General features: G+C 35.9%; 1 protein-coding gene across 2 annotated transcripts in view; it reads right to left on the reverse strand.

The window, feature by feature from the left end:
* Positions 1-15,078, reverse strand: part of MINPP1 (multiple inositol-polyphosphate phosphatase 1) — a 49,669-nt gene that overhangs the window by 19,607 nt on the left and 14,984 nt on the right. Inside the window, exon 4 of one of the 2 annotated variants that reach the window (XM_008518433.2) lies at positions 13,749-13,882. The exons of the other annotated variant lie outside the window; for it this stretch is intronic. Coding sequence (XP_008516655.2) covers positions 13,749-13,882 — 134 coding nt within the window. The remainder of the gene's footprint in view (positions 1-13,748; positions 13,883-15,078) is intronic. 2 annotated transcript variants of the gene reach the window in all.

Consider the following 15,078-nt stretch of genomic DNA (forward strand, 5'->3'; position numbering starts at 1 on the left):
AATAATTGCATGTTTTTCCCCTAAAGGTACTCATCTTAGATCTTTCTAAGCTCTTCATGTTTCACACTCAACTAAAGTTACACAACGTGTGTTTTTAAACATGATCCAGGAATATCAAATAGAGCTTTAGACAACTCATATAATTCTCATACTTACGTAAGTGCACACATAAGCAACATGAACTGCCAGAGATATGAGCTGCTTTGGGGAAAAATTACCAGGCAAAAAACAAAAAACCTTTTAAAGTCTTCTCATACATCAACCCCAGTGAGGCATTTGGAGAAGCATCAGTTGAACACAGCTTAACACAAATGTAGAACTAAAATGACTCAAGCATAAAGTGCTTTTTCAATCAAAAGTATATAAAAAACTTCTGCTTCCAGCCAAGATGGAGTAAGAGGGACTGGATTTACCTTCCTGCCTTAAAGCCAGACAAAATATATGAAGCAGCAGTTTTCAGACATCTGACAAGAGACTAAGAGTTAAGGGGAAGCATATGAGGCGAACCCCAACAACTGTCTCAGCTTACTGCCTACAGTTTCCAGGCTGCAGCACAGGGAAGGGGAGCCCAAACAGAGCAAGGCAATGTTCCTAAATAGACGAGAGAGAACTGAGAATTTAGGGAGACCACACTGGCGGAATTCACAGCACAGACGACCAGAGAAGAGAGATCTGCAGGGACTCCTTGCAAGTTTTCAGATAGTACTAATCAGCACATGCATGTGAGAAAACGATCCAAATCCAGGGAAAAAAAATTGGAAAGGAACAGGTGAAAGAATTCCCAAAGCTAACACAGGGCCAGGAATAGTTTGTGTTCCCATAGCCAGACTAGGAAAACCTCAAAATATATAGGGTACCAAATAGATGATCCAGAGGAATTGCCTCAACAGTGGGGCAAAATCAGCCCATAAAACATACTATTATAGAAACAAAAAGGCAAACCACAAACTAGGAGAATATATTTGTAAAGCATAAATCTGAGAAAAGGACTTGTACCTAGAATAAATATATAAAGAACTCATAACAACAATAATAATAAATGATAAACCCAGTTTAAAAAATGGCAAAAGATTTGAACAGACACTTCACCAAAGTAAACATATGGATGGTAAATAAGTACATGAAAAGATGCTCAATATCACTAGTCTTTAGGGAAATGCAAACTAAAACCACAATGAGCTACTACTACACATCCATTAGAATGGCTACTATTAAAAAGACCTACGATGCCAAGCATTGGCCAGGACATAGAATAACTGGAACTCTCACTCACTGACAGGAAGAGTTTGGCAATTTCTTAAAAAGTTAAACATATACCTACACACGACTCAGCTATTTCATCTCCAGGTATTACCAAAGAGAAATAAAAGCATATGTCCATACAAAGAGCACAAATGTTCACAACAGCTTTATTTGTAATAGCCTCAAACTGGAAACAACCCAAATGTCCATCATAAGGAGAATGGATAAACAAATTGTGGTGTTATCTGTATAATGGACTACTACTCAGCCTTAAAAAGGAATGTACTACTAATACGTGCAACAACATGGATGAATCTCATAACCACCATGCTGAGTGAAAGAAGCCAAGCCAAAAAATGTATAAAAAATGGAATGTATGGTTCCATTATATAAAATTCTAGAAAATACAAATTAATGTAGGGCAGAAAGAAGATCAGTGGTTGGCCTGGGAATGGAGGGTGGGAAATGGATTAGAAATAGTCACAAAGAAATTTTTGCATATGATAACTGTTTCATTATCTTGAGTGTAGTGATGGTTTCATGGGTGTATATATGTGTAAAAAGCTATCAAATTGTACACTTTAAATATGCTCCATTTACTTTACATTACACCTGAATTTAAACCTCAGTTTTAAAAAATCAAAACAAGTCTTAAGGGCTGACGGGCTGAGGTTAGTGAAAGAAGTCTTCAGAGACCAACCTCAAAGACTCTTCCTCCCATCATGCCCTACCAAACTCACAAGTCAAATTACTTCTCCTTCAGCACTTTTCTACCTGTTTTAGTGCTGTTATATAAATATCCTCCAAATTAGGACATGAGACAATAATATAAATGTATTCATCTTTGTATACTCTTTATTGTTGGCGCAATGTGTATTGGAGTGGAGTGAGAGTAACACTGAAACCATGGAAGCACTTAGAAGGCAGTTGCTAAAATCTAAAGAGAAGACATTAGCCTGAGTTGAGGTGGTAGCAGTGGGGGTGAACAAACGTGGAAGGAATTGACATAAAACTGAAAGCAAAAAAAAAAAAAAAAAACACCATACGATACAGTGAGTAGATGCAGAAGGTGAGGGAGACAGTCAAGAATGACGCATAGGTTTGTGGCTTGGATGCCTGGGAGGATGATGGTGGCACTGACTAAAATAGAGACTACAAGGGAAAAAGGACTCTAGATATTCCTTCAATGCATACTGAGTACCAACGGCATCCCAGGCTTGTTTTAGGCACTGAGGAGAGAGCAGTGAAATAAAGTTCCAGATGTCACCGACCTACAGTCTACTGAGACATCACAGTCTAGCGAAAGTCAAAAAGTGTCTTTCTAGCGGCAGCTGGACATTTGGCTCTGAATTCAGAGCATACTCAGAATAGTTATACAAACTTTTACCTTATTTAGCAAGTATCTTTCAACAACTAGCAGTAAAAGAGATTCCCAGTACACCCAGTTAAACTCTATGGAACCCTGACTTCAGAAAGTTAGCAAAAAGAAAAGAACAGGTTCTGAGGACTTAAAATCTGTTAATACATTTCTAAGAACTTTAAAAGATGAAGCTGTCCCATTAGAGTGGGCTAAATAATTGACCAAAATAGCTACTTAAAACTAGTTGGTGCCACTACACATTTATTTCAATGCTGCCATCTCATGTTAAAATAAGGAACTACACAACCTTAAAAAGCCATACCCTTATTCAACAGCGAAATCTGAAAATATCAAGTATTTGAGAGCTAATGAAAAGGTAGAAAAAAGGTTAATGAGAGTTATTTTATGATAGTAACAAATATTTACAGCAATTAATTCTGGTGTCTGAGAGTATCCACAACAAAAGGGAAGGGCTCATGAGGCAAGCAATTATAGAGCAGAATATAAACCTTACTTTCAAAAAGGAAATGACTTCTTGAATTTTCCCAATCTAAAAGATAAAAATACATTAACAGAGAGAATAAGGAAGGAAGGCAAAAGCAGAATAAAATCCAGAGACAGCTCATTTCTTCAATAAATTCAATCTGCTTTTCTAATTGCAGCTGCTTAAACAGCAAGCATGCTTTAAATTTGCTTAAATAGTGAATTTACTAGCTTTAACTTTAATCCTATCACTGTAGTGATGGTTTAAGAAGGCAAATAAAAGTCAAGATCCTAATAAGAGTCAAGGACCCTGAATTTGGAAGGCTGGTTACATTTAACTGAAATGTTGACACTTGTCAATTAACATTATTTGCAACCTTCAATTTTCTGTAAAATAAAATCATGCTATTAAAATTATGTTGAAAAATATTCAGAAACATTGAAGAATATCTCTGATTTAATGTTAACACAAAAAGACAATCTGTGCACACAGTACCACCTCAATGTGGGGTGGAGGAGGAACGGAGAAAACAAAACATAGCCTGCCAACTCTAGAATTAAGTGAAAGACATTTCTTCAGACAACATTAACGACAAAATATTGCTGATATATCTCCATATATAAATATACTCACTTACAAACTCCAAATCCAAATACAAAAAAGACTTTAAGAAACAGGAAGAAAAAAAGTGAATGTTTTGATAAATAAGAAAAAATACAGGGGCCAGCCCCATGGCCGAGTGGTTAAGATCACGCGTGGCTGCGGCGGCCCAGGGTTTCAGCGGTTCAGATCCTAGGCGCGGACATAGCACCGCTTGTCAGGCCATGCTGAGGTGGTGTCCCACATGCCACAACTAGAAGGACCTGCAACTAAGATATACAACTATGTACCAGGGGAGATAAAGCAGAAAAAAAAAAAAAAGAAAAAAAGATTGGCAACAGTTGTTAGCTCAGGTGCCAATCTTTAAGAAAAATAATAATAATAATAAAATACAAAGATACACTATTCTATTAAAATCTTATTATTCTACCACATTGCTGTGTGATGTTAATGGTGGAAGAGGCTGTGTATGTGGAGGAGGGGGTGGTACATGGGAACTCTGTAACTTCCCCCTAATTTTGTGAACCTAAAACTGCTCTAAAAAATGAAGTCTATTAATTTAAAAAACCCTATTATTCTCTCTCTGATGAGCATATGTTCATTTTTTCAGAAGTACTCAATTTTGGCACTGCTCATAAAATTGGTCATTTTGGTTTTTGGAAAGAAATCTGACAGAAGTCTCTAAATACACTTTTCTTACCTTTACCCATTTAATAAGATTTAATCTTGATTCAGCCAAGTAAATACTTTTTAAAATCCTAATCAGTCTTTTAGTATAGCGATAACCAGTTCCTGGAAAGTACCTGCCAGTTTCTCCACAATCACCGCTGACTCTTCTTCCTCAATTGGAAAAGGAGGCAGTGGCCAAAACGAGTTCCTGCTTTACAAGGTCAAACTCTCCTTCCTTCAACTCTTCATACTGTTTCACAATCTTACATAAACAGTGACACGATGACCCATGGCTATTACGTTTATTTCTATTTTCTCTAGATTGTAAGAGTCACAAGTGCAATGACTTTGTCTTATTCATCACTGTATCCAGCTCCTAAAACACTGCCTGCCACGCATTGTTGAATCAATCTTCTTTTCAATTCACAAATAAAGGAGTAAGCATCCAAAAGAAGTAGGGATTTTCTTCATCTTGCCAATGAAAAGGAAATTAGTTTAATAAATGAGCTCAAAGCTATGAAAATTTGAAGAGAATAAGTCTTACAAAGTACTTGTTTCTATTATTTGAATAATTATGGGGAGGGAGAAGTGTGTGAATGTCTGACAAGACATTAAGGACATGTTTTGACCAGAGAACTCTCATATACAATAACAATGCCATATTTGTATATCTCATTATACTAAGTGCTTTAATAGACATTATCTCATTTGATTGTCACAACAACCCCATGAGTCAGGAGAGATATTCCCCTTTTCAGAAGTGAGGAATCTGCAGCATCAATAAAGCAGAACCAGGACTCAAACCACATCCATGCATCTGCCTACCACATCACATTGCCTTTATATTACTAGATCTGATTCCACAAGCCATGCAAGAAAATTCACCTCATTGGCTTCTAAAATATAAAAGCACAATCAGCTGCTACTTAACATAATGGAGTACTCAATTAGTTGCATTTTCCTCTCTGAACTTCACTTGTGGGAGAGAGAAGCAAATTATAAGGAAATAAGCTAAAAAATTGGAATTTCATTTTAAGATAAAATCAAAACAAATAAAATGTCCCATTGTTTCCCCTGCCTGGTGAGACATGGTATTTGAAAAGATGCTGCTAAGACCAATGTTGAAGAGCATACTGCCTATGTTTTCTTCTAGAAGTTTTATGGTTTCAGGTCTTAGATTCAAGTATTTAATTCATTTTGAGTTAATTTTTGTGTATGGTGCAGATAACGGTCTACTTTCATTCTTTTGTCTGTCCAGTTTTCCCAACACCATTTATTAAAGAGACTTTCCTTTCTCTATTGTACTAAAAAGCTTCTGCACAGCAAAAGAAAACATCTACAACATGGAAAGACAACCTAACAACTGGGAGAAGATATCTGCAAACCATATACTTGATAAGGGGTTAATATCCCAAAATATATAAAGAACTCACATATCTCAACATAAGAAAGGCCAGCCCGATAGCATAGTGGGTTAAGTTCACACACTCCACTGTGGCGGCCCAGGGTTTGCGAGTTTGAATCCTGAGCATGGATCTACACACTGCTCACTGAGCCATGCCGTGGTGGCGTCCCACATGCAAGGTGGAGGAGGATTGGCACAGATGTTAGTTTGGTGACAATCTTCCTCAAGCAAAAAAGAGGAAGACTGACAACAGATGTTAGCTCAGGGCCAATCTTCTTCACCCCAAAAAAAGAAAAAATCAACATCAGAGAAACAACCAACCAATTAAAAAATGGGCAAAAGATCTGAACAGACATTTTTCCAAAGAAGATATACAGATGGCCAAGAGGCACATGAAAAGATGTTCAACTTCACTAATTATTAGGGAAATACAAATCAAAATTACAATGAGATACCACCTTACACCTGTCAGAATGGCTATAATTAACAAGACAAAAAATAACAAATGTTGGAGAGGATATGGAGAAAAGGGAATCCTCAGAAACTGATGGTGGGAATGCAAATTGGTGCAGCCACTATGGAAAACAGTATGGAGATTTTGCCAAAAATTAAAAATAGAAATACCATACGAGCCAGCTATCCCATTACTAGGTATTTATTCAAAGAACATGAAATCAACAACACAAAGAGATCTATGCACTCCTATGTTCACTGCAGCATTATTCACTATAGTCAAGATGTGGAAGCAACCCAAGTGCCCACCAACTGATAAATGGATAAATAAGATGTGGTATATATACACAATGGAACGCTACTCAGCCATAAAAAAAGACAAAATCGTCCAATTTGCAACAACATGGATGGACCTTGATGGGATGACGTTAAGTGAAATAAGCCAGACAGAGAAAGACAAACACTGCATGATTTCACTCATATATGGAAGATAAACAAACACATGGATATAAAGAGAATAGATTAACGGTTCCAGAGGAGAAGGAGGTTGGCGGGTGGGCAAAAGGGGTAAAGGGGCACGCATGTACGGTGACAGATAAAAATTAGACTACTGGTGGTGAGTATGATGCAGTCTATACAGAAGCTGATATATAATAATGTAAACTTGAAATTACACAATGTTATAAACCAATATGACCTCAATAAAACAATTTTAAAAAAATGCACGTCAAACTAAAGAAATACGTACAGCCGTTGTGAGGTTAAAAAGTGTTTTTAATTGTCCATTAAGTATATTGATTTAATAAACTTGGACCTTGTCCATTTCCTTAAGTAACAGGGAGACTACAGTCCATTAAAGTTGAAATATTGAGAAGTGACACTAAAATTGAACAGAAGGCAGTGAAGCAATATCTGTAAGATGCAAGCTCTGCATTTCAACAGCTGTTAAGCATATAACCAATATATTGTTCCAGATAACATTTAATATTTCAAATGACACACCTCCTATAATCAAGTTACATTTCATCTCCTATCTGTTCCCCTGAACCCAGAGATAAATATAAATACACACACTCATATATATAATGCCTATGTACAGACTGAAATCCATTAAAAACTAATGATAAAAGCAAATCCTACGTACCCCTCCCTAGTCAGAGTAAAAGGCGGATTACCAGTAATCTTGAATTCTCCTGAATGTTCCTCCACAAGTTTCCATTTCTTTCATCCCAGAGGCTAACTAACCACTTATAAATTTCATACTAGTAACTGGTTTGCACATTAAATGTTGTGCTACATTAGAATTTATCCTTAAGTGCTAGTATTAATTTTATCTGCTTTTGATCTTTATCTAAAGAGAAACATACTTTGTGTATTTCTCTATGATTCGACCTCTTTTCTGCTCAAAGTCATACATTTGTCATTCAACACTGTTGATGCATGTAGCTCTAGTTCATTTATTTTATTTTTCCCTCTATGATTTTTCCATTGTACTGCTAATGAAAAGACGAACTGTTTCCTGTGTTCTTTATTTTTCCTATTATAAAAATACTGCTTAGAGCAGTTTTATCCGTGCTTTTGGAATTGCTCGTTTTTCGGGTATATGCATCTTCATATTTATGAAGTAATGCCAACAATTTTCCAAGGTGGTTGTACTTATATACACACTAAGATGGTCATTAAAATAAAAATTTAGATAGAGAGTTAAGCATCAGATAACAATGAAATGAAAAATAAATTAGTAAACTGTAAAATAGATTTGAGGTAAAAAACAAATTCAGTTCAAAGGTTAAAGAAATGGAAAAATATTAATGAGAAGGTTTGACATGCCTATGATTAAAAACTGTAGAAGGACAAATTAGAAAGAATGAAGAAAAGGTAATATTCAAATAGATGATGTTTGAGAATTTTCACAAATTAGTGAAAGACAGAAATCCTCAGATTCAATAGGAAAGAAAATCCTCAAGTCCTTATAATAAGTAAAAAATAATATTCCACCAAGACACAATATGGGGAATTTGCAGAACATCAAAGACAAAGTAATATCTACAGCATAATCCAAAAAAAGAAAGATAATCTACTAGGAGGAAACAATTAGGGATTATTAGATACCAAAGACACTGGAAGAATGTTTTATAAGTGCTGAGGAAAAGTAACATTTCACCTGGCATCCTGTACTGATCCAAGTCATCATTCCTTTATAAGGATAAAATAAAAACATTTTGAAAAAATAAACAAAAAGGAAAAGACAGAGAAACTTTACTACTCCCTAAATCTTGCTAAATAAACTAGTAGGGAACTTTTTCATTAAGAAAGAAATAAGTAGAGCCAGCTCTGGTGGCCTACTGGTTAAAGTTCAGCATGCTTCACTTTGGCGGCCCAGGTTCAGTTCCCGGGTGTGGAACCACACCACTCACCTGTCAGTAGCCATGCCATGGTAGCGGCTCACACAGAAGAATCAGAAGAACTAAAAACTATACACAACTGTGTACCGGGGCTTTGCAGGGGAAAAAGAAGAAAAAAGGAGGAAGATTGGCAACAGACGTTAGCTTAGGGCAAATCTTACCCTCCAAAAAAAAAGAAAGAAGTAAAAATAAACAGTGGAGGTGAAATCAGTAACATATGGATATCTCCATAGAAGTCATGATTTCTCTAAAAAATGATAAAGAACAAGCGTGAGTAATTTAGAAATAAGGTAGAATAAAATGGTAGACAATACAAAAGCACAATCAACGAAAGAAAAACAAGTAGGACAATTTGAATTTTTAAAAACTTCTGCTCTGTGAAAGATACTGTTAAGAGAATGAAAAGACAAGCCAAAGACTGGCAGAAAATATTATTCAAACATATATCTGATAAAGAACTTGTATCCAAAATATACAAAGAACTTTTAAAACTCAACAATAAGAAAACAACTCAATTTAAAAATGGGCAAAAAGTACGAACAGACATCTAACCAAAGAAGATACACGGATGACAAATAAGCATACGAAAAGATGCTCAACATCACTTGTCATTAGAAAATTGAAAATTAAAACAATGAAGTACCATTACACATCTATTAGAACGGCTAAAATGCAAAAAATCTGACAATATCAATTGCTAATGAGGTTGTACAGCAAGAGGAACTCTCATTCATTGCTGGTAGGAACGTAAACTGGTACAACCACTTTGAAGACATTTTGGCAGTTTCTTCCAAAGCTGAACAAAGTTAGACCACGTGATCTAACAATTGATCTTCTAGGTATATACCCATTTGATTTGAAAATTTATGTTCACACAAAAACCTGAATGCAGATGTTTATAAGAGTTTTATTCATAATCACCAAAACCTAGAAGCAACCAAGATCTTCTTCAGAAGCGGAATGAATAAACAAAATGTGGTACATCCACACAAGGAAACACTATTCTGTGATTTTAAAAAATAAGCTATGCAGCCACAAAGAAATAGATGAATCTTAAATTCGCACTATTTCTAACTGAAAGAAGCCAGTTCAAGAAGACTACACACTGTATGGTAATAATCATATGACATTCTGGAAAAGGCAAAACTATAGACACACAAGAGAGATCAGCGGTTTCCAGTGGTTTAGGGGGCAGGGAGGAGAGGGATGACTGAATAAGTGAAGCCACAAGATTCTCAGGGTGGTTTAACTATTCCGTACGATACCGTAACCACTGATACATGACATTATGCATTTATCAAAAATCCAGTGAACTTTATGCACAAGGGAGACAAAATTAGTGTATTCAAACTTAAAAAATCATTTATAAGGCTGGGGGAATCCCAGAACTGAATGTAGAATGTGACAAAACAATCTAAATGTACTACAAATATATGAAACAACCTCACTGAAGGGGTAGGGGGAAAAGTTACTGACCTAAGCAACTTTGGATAGGACTGGAGTCTGTAAAACCAAAGACAACAAACTGCACATAAGCAATGTAGTGCAGTTGCTAAATTCGCATCCCGTAGGGTAAAGGTTAGTAATTCTCATACTATTAGACGTGTATAAGGGACTGAACAATTAAGTGAAAGTGTGGTGGATGGTGGCAGCCAGATTTCTTATTGTTGGCATGAGAATTTATGGATAAGCAGGAGGAGGAGCCCAGAACAATCTTCGTAGTAATGGATTACAGTTGGAGATATCAGCATGAACTCAGTCATCTATTTTCCTAAATATTTATATATAAAAATGTGTATTACATATATTCTTAAAAATATTTTCACTTAATTAAAATACTTCATTTAATATCAAGGAGACAGAATTTGGAGCTGTCACTTTATGTGATATCAAAAAGCCAGCAAGGGGGGGGGGGTCATGTGATGAAATATACATTGATCATGGAAAGTAAATGAAAAATGATACTTCCTTGATTTCTGACAACTATTGATATTTCTAAGTTTCCGTTTTGGTCTTTTTTTGGAAAGTGACGTTATGAAAGCTTTGTATTGGCTAAAGAATGTAAACTATTATTACACTGGCAGTAAATATTTGAAAACAAGAGGACAAACTGTGGTAGAATATTCACTTCTCCCCAAATAATAGAGGATCCACACCCTTTTCCACATGACTTGTCTTTTGCACTAAAGAGATGGACTATCTTTCCTAATCCTTGACTTCAGGTTCATTTATGTAACTTACATTGGACAACAGACTAAGGTGAAGACTAAAGTGGCAGTTCTTTTTTTTTTTTTTTAAATATATCTTTTTTTTATTTTTCCATTTTTCTCCCCAAAGCTCCCCAGTACATAGTTGTGTATTGTTAGTTGTGGGTCCTTCTAGTTGTGGCATATGGGATGCCGCCTCAGCATGGCCTAATAAGCGGTGCCATGTCCGCACCCAGGATCCAAACCGGTGAAACCCTGGGCTGCCAAAGCGGAGCACATGAACTTAACCACTCAGCCACGGGGCTGAGTCCTAAAAGCCCCTAAAGCAGCAGTTCTGAACACAGCCTTAAGAGAACCTGAGTATTCCTTACTCTCTCTTGCACCTCAGCCATCAATGTGAGGGAAAAAAAGCCTTGGGCTAGTCTGCTCTTCCCAGGAGAAGCACACAGAGCAGAATTAAGCAGCTACAGCCAAGTCACAAAAAGCCAGCTCCAAGTGTATTAGCAGATGCAGACATGTGAGCTAAAGAAATGCTTATTGTATGCTGCTAATTTTTTTGCGGTTGTTTGTTATACAGCATTATTGTAGTTATAATTAACACATAAGGTCACTCACATCGACGATAAGTTAGAAAATGAAATGGCATAAACTAGTTTATTTATATCATTACACATAAATATGGCCAGCCCTGGTGTTCTAATGGTTAAGATTCAGGTACTCTCACTGCCTGGCCTGGGTTCATTTCCCAGTCAGGGAACCACACTATCTGTCTGTCATTTGTCATACTGTGGCACCGCGTGTTGCTGAAAGCTATGCCACTAGTATTTCAAATACCAGCAGAATCACCCATGGTGGACAGGTTTCAGCAGATAAGACAGACTAACGCAGACTAGGAAGAAGGACCTGGCCACTCACTTTTGAAAAAACTGACGATAAAAACCCAGTGAATAGCAGTGGCGCATTGTCTGAGACAGCACCAGAAGGTAAGAGGACGGTGCAAAAAGGCCAGGGCAGGGTTCCGCTCTGCTGTACACATGGTCACTAGGAGTCGGAATCGACTTGATGGTAGTAATAACAACAGTTTTAAAATAAGTTTGAAGTAAGGTATTTATAAGTCCTTTTGTTCTTCTGTTTCAAAATTGTTTCAGTTCTTCTAGGTCCTTTGCATTTCTGTATACATTTCAGAATAAGCTTCTCAATTTCTACAAGACCTCCTGGGACTGTGATAGCAATTGCACTCAGTCTACAGATGATCAATCTGAATCTTCCAATCCATAAAGACAGTGTATCTCTGCATTTATTTGTGTCATCTTTAATTTCTCTCTGTAATGTTTTGTAGTTTTCAGTGTACATAAATACTCACTTATTTTAAAGCACCAATGATAAACTTCTTACTTAAGCTTTAAATCTATCAAATTGTAATAGCAAATCTTACAAAAGTTATCTAAGAATCTTTCGGACACCGTTTTAGGTTTGCACACCTCCCATTCAACAATGGGACAAACAGTGAACAAATAACAAAGCTCTGTTATCTCATAAAGTCTAAGGGTTGTAGACCATTCATAAAACCAAGGAGGAAAGAAGTTAATGCCTGTCTCAAAGACAGAACTTGCCTTGGCTTTGTGCCCCACAAAAGCGTTTGGTCGCAGTAACTAAATACTCAGTCTGGTTTTCTTCCCTAACTCCCATCTAACCCAAGAAAATTCCACAAACTAGTCTTATCCACACACACACAAAATTTCTCTCTCTCTCTACATATATATATACACACACACATACATACATACACATATAAAAATACTGCAAACACAATCAAATACGCCATCTTCAGTCTTCTTGTCTCAATCTTTACAGCACATTTTCATCTCCAGTTGTGAATGTATAAGTATTCAGGGAAGCATATTTGTCAAATAAAATAGGGGTTAGGCTCTTATCAAAGGTTCAAATTATAAAAAGTTTTTTAAAAAAATCTTGAAAAGTATTGAATGTTAACAAAGGCTTTTCAATGAGACATTCTCATTTAAAATAAAAACATTTCATAATTCATATGAGGAGCCATGTACAATTATACTGTTTATAATAGCAATAATAGAAACTACCCAAATGCCCACTGACAACAGAAGATGGTATAAATTGCCATATTTATTCACTGAATATCACACATTATTGATATTGCACTACAGTAAAAATGAATGAACTATAGTATATGCAACACAACATGATGAATATCATAAACATAATGTTGAGGGGGAAAAAAAAACAAGTCCTAGAAGACAATAAGCATAAGAGTCTAAGCAAAACTAAACATATTGTTTGGGGCACACATGCATTCATAATAAAAACTTAAACCAAATTCAGAATAGTAATGACAGGGGATAGGGAATCGAGGGGGCAAGGAGAGGGAGGAAAATGGAACTACTGAGGAACACATAAATAAACAAATGTAAATTATTAGTAATGTTCTAGTTCTTGGGTTGAATGGAGAATTTATAGGCTTTATAACTTACATATGTCATCTAATTCTTTTGTAAGTGCAATTATTATACTAAAATATTTCTTAAAAACACAAGCAAGGGGCCGGCACAGTGGTGCAGTGGTTAAGTTGGCATGTTCCGCTTCAGCGGCTCAGGGTTGACCAGTTTGGATTCCAGGTGCAGACCTATGCAACACTTGTCAAGCCATGCTGTGGCAGGCGTCCCACATAAAACAGAGGAAGATGGTCACAGATGTTAGCTCAGGACCAGTCTTCCTCAGCAAAAAGAGGAAGATTGTGGCAGATGTTAGCTCAGGGCTAATCTTCCTCAAAAAAAAAAAAAAAACCCAAGCAAAATCTATTTTTTTAAATCCTCTATTATGAAACATTTTCTAGAAGCTTAATTGGGCACTCAGAATATACATTGAAAATTTTTTTTAAAGTTTTTACCTTTGTTTCTGTTCAACTGCTTTGTCCAAGTGCTGAAAGATATCCTGAAACAGGGTGCAGCTGGATCGACTATTAATAGTATACCCATATCCTCTTTTCCAATATTGCTTCAGATCATTTAAATATTCTAATACCTAAAAATAAAAATTTCAGAAGTCATTACTAGTACATCTTATTAATGTAACAGATTCCCTGATTTAATAATGATTCTCTCAGAAAAGGTTCATTACCATTCTGCACAAAGTGCAGCAGAATTCTAGCATTCACAGAGTTTGTATTTGCCATTTCTAGCATTTAATAGTTGGCCCCAGAGGTCCATAACACATAAAGATTGAATTGTGGGAATGTAGAGGCTGCCAAGCAAGAGTAGGTTAGTAGTACTCATAGCCGATAATCCAGCATCCATGACAGTTCAGGATAGTGCGTTAATAACATTTGTTCCCTTCCCCTGTCTTCTAAGTCACATTAAGATGATAGCAAAGATATATATGGAAAAAAGAAAAACAATGTATATAAAATAATATTCACTACAGCACAGAAAGATGCCAACAGTGGGTAGGAATTTTTAAGAATTTTAGGAAGGTAGAAACCAGATAGAGAATGAGTTACTTTGATTCATGTATTAGTTTGTCAAAAATAGTAATAAAACTAGACCAAAGATATCAAAAATTGGTATTGCTGGAAGAAATGTATACTGGTACAGACGTTCTAAGGGGCAAACTGGCAAAACCCATAAAAAAATACATCTCTATGGCCCATTTAATTCCATTTCTTATAAAGTAATATCTACAGAGGGGAAGAAAGAATGTCTTACAGCTGCAGTGCTTATAGGAGTACAAAAAAAATTCCTGGAAATACCTAAATTTCATTAATAAGTAGATGTTTACATAAACTATGGTATACACATACCATGGAATACTATGCAGTTACTAAAAATTCTATATTGTGGATTTACATGTATTGACATGGAAAGATCTGCAAGACATACTGCTGAGAGAGAAGAGAAGGTTAAGAATAACAAATACAGTATAATACCATTTATTACCAAAATACACATATACACACATAGACATTATGCTGTTTACATTTCTAAGAATGATATAGATTATAAATAGCAGCATAGAAAAGGGTCGAAAGGCACATATCAAACTGACAGCAGTGATTAATCTTGAGAGGTGGAGAGGTCTTGAACTGGAGACAGTGATTAAGTTAGCGATTTTCTGAACATTAAGCTCTGTACTCATGTATCATTTGATCAGATAAACACTAATACTAGAGGGCTAAATTTGCAATCCAAAAGAGGTACAAGAGACAACTATTCAGTAGTTAT

This window comes from Equus przewalskii, chromosome 1, assembly GCF_037783145.1.
Source record: "Equus przewalskii isolate Varuska chromosome 1, EquPr2, whole genome shotgun sequence".
NCBI classification, from domain to species: Eukaryota; Metazoa; Chordata; class Mammalia; order Perissodactyla; family Equidae; genus Equus; species Equus przewalskii.